Here is a 12,399-nt window from a genome sequence, read left to right on the forward strand (position 1 = left end):
CCAAAAAAGAAGACTTAGAAATTATACTAAGGGCTTTACTTCAGCCCACGGAGCCAAAGAACTCAAGGCAGGGGCTTCGTACTTCGGCCTGAGCGTGGGGAGCAGTCCAGCCGGGAGGGCCGGCAAACCCCAAGGAGGGGAGAAGACAGAGGCAGAGGCGGCCTTGGTGTGCTCCTGCCTGGCCCTGGTTTCTGCAGAATCTTCCACGTTCGCTCAGAACACTGGTCAGCCCCGGGTCTCGCGCGCCGGCGGGAGCGTGTGCCCAGAACGCCAGGCGCACGCGGCCTGTCCTCCTCCGTCCACTCGACTCACTCCCCTTCTCACAAATATTCACAGAGGCTCAACCAAGACCCCACCTTGGCTGGAGAAGGCGCGGAAGGCCTCTCCGTGCGCCAGACCACGGGGCCTGGCAGAACCGAGGGGCAGGCAGGGGGCGCCGAGGGGGCTTCGGGGAGCCCTGGCTCTGACACTCACCAGACCCAGCTCGAGCGCCCCCCGACTCTATGAACATCTCTGAGGTGGAAATCAACCTGGAGCTGGCGGACGGCAGCCTTTGGACGACAGCAGGTGGCACCGAGTCCACTCTCAGCAAGAGGCAGGTGCCGGCGTCTGACCTGGCTCTGCAGAGCGCGGACTGGTCGGCGGCAGACAGGGCCGCCCGCCGTGATGCAGGGTCTCGCGCTCCTCCTGTCCATGGCATGGGTAACGAGGCCAGGTCCCTGTGCCGAGCCCTGTCTGAGGGGCGCCCTGTCCAGCCCCACCTGATCAAGCGCGCCTGCCCTGCCGCACCCGTTGTCCAGGGTACGGCTGCTCCTCTGCTGCGTCTCCGCGGCCACTTCTGCTTCATGTGCGTGTCTGGAGGCCCCTCGTGGATCAGCAGGCCTGGTTCAGGTGCACGTGGAGTAGGGGCCCAGTGAGTGTTGGCTGAATGACTGAATGGAATGGCTGGCCCAGCACTCACCGCGAGGAGGAGGAAGGCCAGCGAGCAAGTGCAGGCCGCTGACCCTCACAGGACAGGACACGGGGCCCCTCCTTCTCCCCTTTCTGCCCTTTCTGTGCAGTTTCCTTTGAAACCCTCTGCTGACCCCAGGGGAAGGCCGCAGGCAGCTGGCTGTCCTCCCGTGGCCTAGCCCCACACCTCTAGAATACCAGATCACGGTGGCCTGTGGGCTCGGTTCAGTGTTGCAGCTGAAGCTGCCGCAGGCCTTCCGGGGCAACCCTGTCCTTCAGGCGCCCAAACACATGCATCCCCCACCAGGACCCCTCGGCCCAGAGGCCTCGTGCAGACTGTGAGGCCCCAGCACCCTCTGCGCTCAGCCCGGAGAGCTGGGCACCCAGCACCTTCCATCATGAGACCGTGGGCGCCACCATGCCAGGAGCCACAGCTGGCTCCCCCCTCGCTTTCAAGTTGACTTTTCCTTGCACCTCCCAGGAGCCGGCACGAGAGGAAGGCGTGGGGAAGAGAGGGGGCAAGCTGGACACGCTGCCCTGGGCCTGCAGCATCGCATCCTCGGGGCCTTAATTGATCCTCAGTGCCAGGGAGAGCAGGGTCCGGCCGCCTCCAGGTGCTGGGCGAGGCACCGACTTCCTCCTTCTTCCTTGAGACCCAGAAAAGATAATTGCTGTTGAGGTACGCGGAGTGCAGACTCTGCAGAGAGGAGAGTTCTTTGACTACAGAGCGCATAATGGGTGTGCAAAGACTAGAACTTCTGTGTGCCTTGAGCTGAAGCTCGGGTGAGCCATCAAACACCTTCCCTGCAAATTGGCGCTTTCAGCTCCAGCTTCGCGCCTCGGTAGCGCAGTCGAGGTACTCATCAGGCGCGCTACGGCAGAGGCTGGCTGGCTGGCAGGAGCCCGGCCCAGCACAAAGCCTTCTCTGGCTTAAAAAAAAAATCATAAAATAAAAAAGAAAACTGTTTAAGCTTAAAAAACTAAAAAGAAGCAGTTGGCTCCAGTTGTCGAAATGTTTCATAAAGCAACAGCAAGATGAAAAAAGGAAAAATAAACTGTCCAGAACGCAGAGAGAGGGCCAGAAACACTCAGCCGCGGGAACACGGCAGACCCCGTGCGGGCTGTGGACACTGTCTTCATCCCCACAGCCAGCCAGGAAGGCAGGCAGCCCTGTGCCCCCCGCGGCGCCTCCTGCTTGAAATCTACGTGATACTTTTTCAAAAAAAAACAAACCAAGCGTTAGGTGCAGACATGGTGTTGGTCAGAGGCGCACGAATGTCTTCTTTCAAGTATGGGGGGCTCCCCTGGAGGCAGCAGAGGAGGAGGGGAAATAGATGGATTGGGGAAAACAGGCTGTCGGCACTAAAAAACGAATTAGACCCTCATGGGTGCAAATGTACGAGACGCCAGGTAGCCAGGGAGGGGTTCCCTCCAGAGGCACGCAGGGGTCCGGGGAGGCGTGGCTGCCCAGCTCGCCTTCATGTCCCATCAACACCAAGTAGCTTCTTCGAGAAAGTCTAGTCTGTGGATCTGCGCCACGAAATCCAACCTGGACGCGGCATCCTGCGCTGGCGTTGCTGGATCTGGCAAGGACGCTGGGGTGGGGGGCGGCAACACCCCTGCACAGGAGATGCTCCCCCCACCCACGCCCCACTCTGTCCACGGTGGGCCCAAGCCGGTCCACACCCGTCAGGCAAGGGAGAGTCCACAGCGAGGTTGGGAGCTGGCGTCTCAGGGTCTGCGTGATTGCGGCCCCTCTCAGCTCCAGCCACCCGGGAACACAGGGGGTCCTGAGAGCTCTCCCCGAGAGCCCTCTTTGTGGGAAGATGAGGCCGGAACTTGCTCCCTATCATTCGCTTAGATGGAAGCCCGCCACACAGCCTCAGCCACTTGAAGACTGTCCAGAGAGAAAGGGGCACCCTCATCAGAGGAAGGAAGACCAACAAATGCTGACCACCCCCCCATCTTCCTGCAGCCCTGAGCCCTAAGCACCTGCTGAGCCCGAGTCTGTGGTGATGGGGGGTCTTTTGAGGTTTGTTCAGACCCTTGATCTTCCACCAACTGTCACGGCCAGCTTTCCCTTCTGCAGAGTGGTCACACAGGAGTCCCTCCTCCCTGGAATCAGAGAACGGGCACGAGTGGCAAACTCTTATTCCTCCATCCCACTTGCTCCTCAGTTCCTCTGCCTCCTCTGGGGTTGGCTCTGGGGCACACATCCTACCGTTATTGCATCTTATCAGGCTGCATTGTCATCTGTTGCATGCCGTCTTCATCCCCCTGGACCGGGCCCCTGGGGACAGCGTGCGCACCTGTCCCCTTCTGTACCTAACCTCGATTTCCAGGGAACTGGCCTCCTTTCTCTTCTTCAATCACCCCAAGCTGCTGCCACCACCTCAGACCTTTGCCCTGTGCCACCCCCACTCTACTGAAAACTCTTCCAGCCCCCAGCATGTGTCCCTCCTGCAGCCCTTCTCTGCTCAAACCTCTGCGGGAAGTCTTCCTGGCCGCTGCTTAAATATCACCGGCCCTGGCCCTGGCCCCTCAGCCTCACGCCCTGGTTTTACCCTCTTCAGAGCCTGCGTCTCTCCCGTGTGCTTTTGTTTCTTGCTAGCTGGCTGCCCGCCCCCGGGGTGTGTCTGCTGGGGAATGACTGTCTCCGCCACACTCCTGCAGGGTGCAGGGTCCCAGGCAGCGAAGAGGCCCTCCGCAAACACATGTGCATGAACGAACCCGCTCTGCCTCGCACAGACAGTAACGCACTTTCTTCTTAATTAATCATTGCAACAGAATCACCGTGGACGCTCCCCCTGGGGGGTGGCAGATTTTGGCCTGGCTAAGAGGAAGATCTTCCTCCCTTCCTAGCCTCCCGCTCTCTGTGGCATTTCCCAGGACAACCTCCCTCCCGTTGGGAATGGAGATCTCAGCGAAAGGCCCTGCCAGGGGAGCTGCTCAGACACTGCAACCCAGCCAGCCCTGATGCGGGCGCCCCGCCCTCGTGGGTTCAGGCATTCAGCTCCAATTCCACCACCGCCACCATCCCCCCCGCCTGCCCATCACCGCTGCAGCTGAGCAGGCAGTTGGGACCACCCCAGTTGTGGCTGGGCCTCCGCCAGCATTTCCAACAGCCGAGAAGAGCACCATGTTCCTGGTGTGGGCACGTCACTAGGAGAGCCAGGCACGGCCTCCACCAAAGCGCTAAGCCTCCATCCTGCTGCTGAGACTCAGGGCAGAGGTCAGGGGCTGGGAGGGGCAGAGACAGGCCAGGGAGAATCAGACACCCAGCTGGAGGGCGGAAGCACCTGGGCTCCCCAGAGGGGCGCGCGGGGTACCATGGGGATACCTGTGTTTGGCGGAAGCTCCTGCCTCCATCTCCCACCCCCACACACACTCATGGCTCCGGGCACCAGGGCAGTCCCCGGCCCTGGGCAGTTGGCCTGCTCGCTGTTGCTCACGCTCCAGGGGGTCAGCATTTTTTGGTCTTAGCTTAGGACAAGCTGCTGTGTGGAAGGCTGGCGGTGAGAGTCAATGTGTCAGTCAACAAACATGCCGCCAGCACCCCCATGGTGGGGGCTGATACTGAGCAGCACAGACAGGAGCGAGGCGCACGAGTCTGGCGAGACAGCGCCTGTGGATTTCACCTGGGGGTCTGGGGAGGAGGGGTGTCGGAAGGACGAGCAGAGCCCCCCCTGCCTGGGCAGTCAAGGTCCTGCAGCCCGCTGGCCCTGGCGGAATCTCCAGCCCGGAGCCGGCACGGAGTGGGGCTGTGTCCAGCAGGCCCTGCAGGGGCCAGATACGTGAGAGACGGGGTTCACCTAGTGGAGAGAGGTCGCCGAGGAGGGTGGGTGGCCCCGGCGGGTGTCACACACCTGTCGTGTGTGTGCTTGCGTTTTGTAGGGAGCGCGGGTGTTCAACAGAGGTTCCCCGAAGTTTCGCAGAGGGGGAGGCTGGTGCAGCCGGGACCAGGGGGCAAGAGGGGGGTGGGGGGGTGGGGGGGTGGGCGAGCGATTGGCGGCAGCAGCAGAGCCTGGCAGAGGCACCGGGTCCAACCGGCCCCATCCCCGCCAGGTGTGGCACTGCCTCCGCCTCCGCGTCCTGCGTTGCTTGGCAACCAGTTTCCCGGACAACGCGGGACGCAGAGCCCAGGGCCCGAGCGCACCCGGCGGCAGACCCAGGCCCCGCCATGGCCCAGAGGGCGCTCAGCACCGCGGCGGCGGAGCGCATGAACCTGGTGGCCCAGGACGCGATCTGGTAACGACCCGCTAACCCGGTGGGCTGCGCCAGACCCCCCGAAGTTGCCCGCCCCACCCGACCAAGTGGTCGGCCCCTGGGCGCTGGGAGCCTGCGCTGGGGTGGCCGGGGGACCTGAGGAAAGGGGACCTGTTGGGGACCCCAGGAGTCAGTGCTCTCGAGAGCTTGTGCCTCTGGCTCCGCGGCCCTCTGCAAAGCTGCCCTGCGGGGGAGTCCACTAGTGCGTGCTCATTTGTAAGCTTGATTGAATCTTTTATAAGAAACCAAAAATCTTAATATTTGTTCAATTTGAATGAGAAAGGTGTGTGCACTTTACAGACTCGATTTTCCTGGTTGTTGGTTTTTTTAAGTCATAAGAAATAGATCCATTTTCTAAAAGATTTATCTGCCGCAGACACTGGTAAGGGATGTTTGTATTTGGCATTCGATCGAATCGCTAAATATTATCCCATCTCTTTGAAGTTCCCTCCAACATGAGAAGTACTGACCTAGATGCAAGAGAGTCAGTCAACTGGAGTAGCAATAAGCACCGCTGCCCACCTCTCTCACCTCCGCCACCCCGCCTGCCATCTGTGACCGCTGACATTCCTGCAAAATCTGTGTTAGTCACTTCATATTTTTCTTGAAACTGACTTTGCTTCACTTAATACACTTAACTTCGTAGGAAACTTTGTTACTCCCGTAAATGGAAAGCGAGTATTATTTGGCATAAAATACACAAACAATAACTTTTTAAATCATTATCTTGGTCCATGCACCCCCAAGAGGAAATAGCAGGGGGCCTCCCCGGTGGCGCAGCAGTTGAGCACTGGGTTGCGAAGCTGCCCGCAGCCTCTGCAGTGCCGGTTCGATCCCCGGCTGCTCCCCGGCCACCAGAGGAGGGTCCCACATGGCGCGCAGACCTCTCCTGCCGCCCGCTGCTCCCCTCAGCAGTGTGCTTCGGTCCTTCTGCCTGCTCTGCTCCCCGCTCTGGCTCTGGTGAATCCTCTCACCCTCCCGCGCTTCTGACTGTACCCAGTGCATGTATGTATGTATGTATCAATCAATCAATCAATCAATAAATAAATCTTAAAAAAAAAAAAAAGAGGAAATAGCAGGTCTGTTCCCTCTGTCCGGAGTGCTCCTTCCTCCCTTCTCCACCAGGCAATCTCCTCCCCTCCCTGAAAGACCCCAGGCAGACGTCTCCTGCATGGCAGGCGCTGGTGAGGCCCTAGGTCTCTCAGCCGATGTCCAGAGGGAACCGGTACAAATTGCCGTGGTGTGTAATATAGACTACACACCAGATTTCATAAACTTCATACCCCAAAAAAAGTGACATTAAAATTAAATTGACCTATTTATTTTGACCTTTCTTAAAATGTGGTGATCAGAAAATTTTGAATCGCACCTGTGGCTCATATTTGCAGCTCATGTGGACAATAGGCTGATTTACAAGCTCAGCACCCAGGGGCTCCAAACAGCCGGGGCAGGAGGAACAGATATTGATTCCAAAATAGGAAATGTTGAAAGTCAAAATGAATAAATGTTTAATTAGATGTTTGCAAAATCTGACCCACAAGCTCTTCAACTGGCAACTCAGCTCATAGGTCGTTAGATGAAAGTTGTGCTTAATGTGGAATAAAAGAAAAGCAGGGCTAGGGGACTGGGGGAGAGGCCAAGCTAGGCCCCTGGGGCAGTGTTTAAGGGGGGGGTCCCCTCTCAAGGTCATGCCTTGCTGGTTCTGAGTTTACAGGAAACTCAAACCTCCTTAAATTTTGCTTCCTCGGGGCCTCACCAGCCCAGGCCCCAGCTCTGTGAACAGAGGTACTTTAACACATGCCCACTGCGGGGGTCACAGGGGCCTCCAAAATAAGGGATGGAGCCCATTCAGCCCCCATCGTATCCTGTCTGCTCCCTACTGGGCCAGCCAGCATGGGCCTCTACAGACACCTGTCTCCCTCACAGATGATCTCCTGGCCCACGGAAACCCGGGCCTTGGAGAATCATCACTCAGTCAATCAAGGCACATGGACACTGATGATAAAGAGTCTCTCCCAGGCCTCTAGGGGGGTCTCCCTGAACCTCTTTCATGTGCTGCCCAGCACTTAGGTCCTTTCTTTTTCAGGAGATACCGCTTGAAGGCTGAAAATGAAGCTCGGCAAAACTGGGGCCCGAACTGGGGATTTTTAACAACCCCCCTCGAGGAGGTAACTATAGATTTTATGACCCCTGAGGTTATGGAATCAATCATTTCAAAGCATAAACAGTTAGTATATAATTTGCAAGAATAAAATGAAAGCGTGTGCTGCAGGAGGAGACTGCCAGCCGAAGCCACGTTCCTCCCTGCCACAGGTTCAAGGAGCCTTGCGTGGCCAGCCACGTCTAGAAGTTTCCTTCCAATCAGCTCATTGACTCCACACGGCCACCCCTGTGCCAAGGATGGGGCTGGTTTACGTTTATTTTACAAATTAGGAGATTAATGGAGCTGGAGGTGCAGAGCTGGAGCTAATGAAGGGAAGGAGAGGGGGTAGCTGGTCTGACTTCCCGTGGGAAAATGTGGGTAACAGAAGCGGGAGAAAGGGCCGGGTGTAACTAAAATGGGGCTGGGAGGGACCCCTCTGGGCCTGCCAGCTGAGTGCTACCAGGCAGAGAAGCTAAGTATTCTGATTATCCAAGAGAGTCCAAACATCCAAGTGTGGGGATGAAACCTTTGAGAACAGCGGGCCAGAATTCTCTGACGTGACACCGTGCAGGCCCAGATGCTGGTGTCGGCTCCAGCGGGAAGCTGGCCTTTCCAACGACCCTGGTGGCTCCAAGGAGCCGCATTTGGAGGAAAATAGAACCGCATAGAAACCACATGGTTCCCCACTTTCGAGAGTTAAGGCAGTGTGAACCCCATTTGTGATTCACCCCATCCCACCAGCTTTAGAGCTATGCCATTCTTAATGATTCTTTTTAATACTTAGAGAGTTATACAATTTGAAATTTTATGCATAAAATGAGTCCTTATTAATATAATATGCATAAAGGAGTCTATATTAATATTCTTCATATGTAATAAAGTTGGGTTTTTGAAGAGTTCAAAATTGCTTTAAAAATTAAAGGGGGGGAAGGGACGCTCCTCTTATGTTTTAAAGATGGGTCCTGGAAGCTTGTTGGCATTTTTAATCCAAGTCCATAACCTGCAACGCTTTCTCCCGTCACGCTCGGGGGTGTCAGTGCCAGGGCTCCCTGAGCAGGGGTGGCTCGGCCCTTGCCTGACGGCCTAAGAGCAGACCCCGTGCAGCCACTTTCTGTGACCGGGACGAGCTACCGACAGCTTCGGAGCCCTGATTTTGACCGTGAAAGAGGCAGGAACCTGGGTCCCCTGCCCGGCCCTGGCCCGGGGTGCCCATCTCTGGGGATTCTGTTTCAGCTGGTCAAGAGCCAGGAGGAGCCGTCGGCCGCAAAGCCCAGGATCGAGCTTCCTGAGCGGTTCCGCATCCGGCCCGTGACCCCGGTGGAGAAGTACATCCAGGTGGGCAAGTCGCTGTCAGCCCGAATCCCTAAGAAACAACCCCCGGGAACCGTCCGCGCAGGTGCATGGAGCCGAGGGAAACGTAGCCTCCGGGACACGTGTGCTCCCGTGTCACTGCGGCGTGTGTGTCTGTGTGCATGTGTCTGTGTGCACATGTGTGTGTCTGTGTGTGCGCGCGCGCATGTGTGTGTGCATGTGTGTAAGGTGGGGTGTCTTTAGAGAAATGCCGAAGGGTAGATTTCAGGTCCTAGAGTGTTTGCATTTTCTCTTTCCGGGAAGACCTGCGGCTCCCCACGCAGGCACGCCCTCGCCACCGCCTCAACAGTTGTCGCCTTGCAGTCTCATGGGTGAACCCGGCACCCCAGAGTGGGTCCCTTACAAGTCAGAGAGAGACTCGGAAGCTGGCCCGTGTGTTCCGGGGCTTCCACACACCGCAGGCAGACGGCCCCTCCGCCTCTGTCTACAGCAAGCTTCGCCCACCCCGCACCCCGCCACCCGGGCATTTGTGGAGGTGCCTCCTCCGCAGCCTCTCGGGAGGTGAATTTTAATTCTTCTCCAAGAACATATGTTGGCTTCACCCCCAGCGGCAGCGGCCCCTCCGACCCCACCTGCTCGAGACCCCTTCTGCTTGGTGGGAATCACACCCAAGCACACATAGCTCTTTCTCCCAGTTCTTCTAGAACAAATGCGCCTCGCTGTCGTCCTCCAGATCGCTCTGGGGGTGCAGAGAAGAGGAAGGTTTCAGATGAAGGGAGGCAAATGCCTTAACATCCCCCTCCGGGTTCGAAACCTTCCAGACGTCAAGGACTCCGAGAGGGGGTGTTCTCTCGCTCCAGACAGACTCCTGTTCTCCTTTCGGCTTTTTGCTAAATTCCTCTGCTTTCCACTCCTGGGGTCCCCCCAGTTTAAGCGGGGGTGTGTGTCTGCGCGAGTGGGCGTCTGCGCATGCACGTGTGTCTGCGCGTGTGGTGCAGGTGTGTCAGGGTGTGCGCACGCCACAAGCCTCCGATCAGACCCGGGAGCCCGAGGTGCCAGATGCCTCCAGCCATCACGTCATCGGTTCCCTGAGGAGCCGCAGAAGCTGGCGTCTGACCTTCCTGCACCTCACTTTTTCTCCCACCTTTCTTTTGCCAAACAAAAACTATATTCCCGGAGTTCAGGGATTCAGCGTGCGCAGCGTCACAAGATGAAGACGCCGGTCTGTGCCGGGACTCCCCGGGAGGGCGTGAGGCACGACGCCCGGCTGCCGGGAAGCCCTGACTTCACCCCTTACTGAGGCCCGGCTCCGTCTCTTCCCCTCCTGATGCCCCGTGGACACGGCACCGTGGCCCAACCTAAACCACCTCCTGCACTTCCCTTCCAGGTCCTCCCATCGCCCCCTGTCCCGAAGACCACCCAGGGCTTCATCGGCTGGAGGTCCGGGGTGCCGGGCCTGAACAAGCATCTGGAGCATGATTACGAGATCAGAAGCTGCAAAGGGGCGTACGCCCGAGAGCTGAGGTGGCCGAAGCAAGGCATCTACTGAGCGCAGGCGGAGTCCCGGCCTGGGCGGCCGTCAGCAACCCCAGCCCCTGCAGCTGCCGGCCAAGAAGGACTCCAGCGTCCCCAGGAGACGTCGATCCCCCCCACACCCGCCCCTGGGGTGCTGCAAAGAACTGGGGCTACCCCTTCCGTGTTTTCAGCTCACCCCTGCCTCTCCTCTGGGACAGCCTCGCAACAGTCTTACTAATGTGATGACTAAGGCAAAGTAGACTCTGCTTTTTTTTTTTTCAATATCTTGGAATTTCTAGGTATGTTTTTTGTGCTGTTTCTTTTTTAAAGTGATTTAATTTTTAAAATATTTATCGAGGCCTCCCTCTCGCTCTCCCTGTTTATAATGAGGTTGTTGACCAGGCGTGTCTGTAGCCAGGTGTCCCAGGCAGGCTTGCAGGGGGAATAAAGCTTTTAGAGCAACCCCGTCTCTCCTTTCCCAGGATAGCCACAATAAGGCAAAGCTTTCAAGGCAGAAATGAGCCCAAGTTTTGCCACAAAGAGCTGATTTCCAGGAGAGGTCGGGATTCCCAAGTGGGCCCCCACGTACTGCCCCACCCCACCCCACCGGAGGGTGCCAGGAGGCAGAGCCAGCATGGCCTCCAGCCCCTCCAGCTGGACCCAAAAAGCAGGAGGGCAGGGAGTTCACAGGGCCCTATGGGGCCCAGATCTGAGCAGGGGGACCTTCTTCACGCCCGGAGTGGGCAGAGCAGGGGGCTCACGGGCCTGTCGTCGCGGGCACGCACCCCTCCCTAGGAGGGTCGAATGTCAGGGTCTCAGGTTCCTTCCTGCGTTTACTTGACGGGGCCCGGGGGGGCTTCCGCCTGGTGACTCCACCAACAGGGTCCACCCCCAGCCTGGGAGAGACGAGACAGAGGAGGAATATTCTGGGGCCCCACCTAATCCCTCTAACTGATGCCCACGCTCATCCCGGCCACACGGGCCACGGCCAATGGCGCCCCGTGGTCATCATGGCTGACAAGGCACCTGTCACCCCAGACCACACTTTCAGAGGAGAAAGTCACGGCTCTTTAGGTTCTGAGCAAAAGAAGTTTCAACCGTGTCCCCCGTAAGCTGCATGGAAGCCTGAAGTCCCCGTACCTGGGAAATGAGCTTCTTTAGACACAGGGTCAGTGGCGGTAACTAGGTCCATGGAACGAGGTCCTACTGGAGCCGGGTAGGTTCTTAACCCAAAGTGACTGTCACCTTACACAGGCGCCGGGGCGGAAATCAGCCCACGCCCATGTGCCAAGGAAGGCCAGGAACTGCCTGCCCAGGGCGAGGAGGAGGCCAGGCAGGGCACTCACAGGAGGCGGGGAGCACGGGCTGCTACGCTGTGGCTGTGGACTCTGGGACGCCAAGATGCTGACGGGATAAACATCTGTGGCTTGAGGCTGCCCTGTCTGTGGTCCTCTGGGCCGGCCGCCCGGGAGACGACGCAGCGTGGACGTGTCTGCTGCCTCCCCTGCGCCTGTGCGTGCGGCGTCTCAACCAGGACAAAGCAGCAGGAACCTGGGTCACGTGCCCATTCGAGCCAAAGATGTTTCCAATCACCCAGATGTTCAGCCTGATGTAGACTAAACAATGGGAGGTTTGGCCAAGCCCGACCCTTATAAATCCTACTGTTTTGACAGCTCGGGTGGCTGCGGGTGAGGCATCTACCCTTGAAGAAACCCAGGTCCCTGGCTGCGATCAGATGCACCCCCAGGCTGAGCCGGGGAGGAGCAGAGGCCTCCGGGGACCAGCTGGCGGGGCGCAGGTCGCGTTTCCGGCGCTTCCCAGGGCGCACACCTGTGTTCCCGGAGGCCCTGCCGGCCATGTGGTGCTTTTTGTTCTAACTGCTGGTCACAGCACGAGCCGAGAGCTGCCCCACCCTCCGTGTGCCCACAGGAGTTGGGCAACAAACGATCTAGAAAAAAGATGGTCTCCCCTGGTCTGTCTTGAGCCTGAGCCTGGACAGGAACTGGACGGTTCTGCTTCTGAAACTTGAGGGCGGTTAACTGCGATGCTGATTTTCACTGGCGGGTCTATGGTGACCGACAGCCCCGGTCACTGTGTCTGGAAATGACCAGGGCAGAGCTGAGGGGCCACATACTATGGGAACAGCCGAACCTCCAAAAAGACCAGAAGTGTCTCTTGTAAGGGGTTTCCGAGACTCTTGCCCTCACGTCCAC

General features: G+C 58.2%; 1 protein-coding gene and 1 long non-coding RNA gene across 3 annotated transcripts; one reads left to right on the top strand and one right to left on the bottom strand.

Annotated features, from left to right (window-relative positions):
- Positions 1–2,583: 2,583 nt before the first annotated feature.
- Positions 2,584–4,928, bottom strand: LOC119254689 (uncharacterized). The gene is made up of 3 exons (XR_005127319.2): positions 4,764–4,928; positions 2,944–3,066; positions 2,584–2,848 (listed from the first exon to the last, which is right to left on the bottom strand). It is a non-coding gene; the product is annotated as an uncharacterized LOC119254689 (long non-coding RNA).
- Positions 4,929–5,108: 180 nt separating this feature from the next.
- CUNH20orf85 (chromosome unknown C20orf85 homolog) lies at positions 5,109–10,636 on the top strand. Of its 2 annotated transcripts, XM_037521798.2 has the most exons (5): positions 5,160–5,199; positions 5,662–5,800; positions 7,304–7,385; positions 8,594–8,695; positions 10,059–10,636. In XM_037521798.2, the coding sequence occupies exons 2-5, from the start codon at positions 5,673–5,675 to the stop codon at positions 10,218–10,220; spliced, it is 474 nt and encodes a 157-aa protein (XP_037377695.1). In that variant the 5' UTR covers positions 5,160–5,199; positions 5,662–5,672; the 3' UTR covers positions 10,221–10,636. The 2 variants fall into 2 exon arrangements, with proteins under 2 accessions (XP_037377700.1, XP_037377695.1); XM_037521803.2 differs by lacking the exon at positions 5,662–5,800 and having other exon boundaries at positions 5,109–5,199.
- Positions 10,637–12,399: the final 1,763 nt, after the last annotated feature.

The sequence above is a fragment of the Talpa occidentalis genome, unplaced genomic scaffold (assembly GCF_014898055.3).
Source record: "Talpa occidentalis isolate TD23 unplaced genomic scaffold, MPIMG_talOcc4v2.1 talOcc4.10, whole genome shotgun sequence".
Taxonomy (NCBI): domain Eukaryota; kingdom Metazoa; phylum Chordata; class Mammalia; order Eulipotyphla; family Talpidae; genus Talpa; species Talpa occidentalis.

Excerpts from the sequence above, each read along its gene's own strand:
- CUNH20orf85 (XM_037521798.2), top strand. The coding sequence starts at position 5,673 with ATGAGAAGTACTGACCTAGATGCAAGAGAGTCAGTCAACTGGAGTAGC. Across the intron at positions 5,801-7,303 it reads GACATTCCTGCAAAATCTGT|GAGATACCGCTTGAAGGCTG; the intron begins GTTAGTCACTTC and ends TTTCTTTTTCAG. Across the intron at positions 8,696-10,058 it reads CGGTGGAGAAGTACATCCAG|GTCCTCCCATCGCCCCCTGT; the intron begins GTGGGCAAGTCG and ends CTTCCCTTCCAG.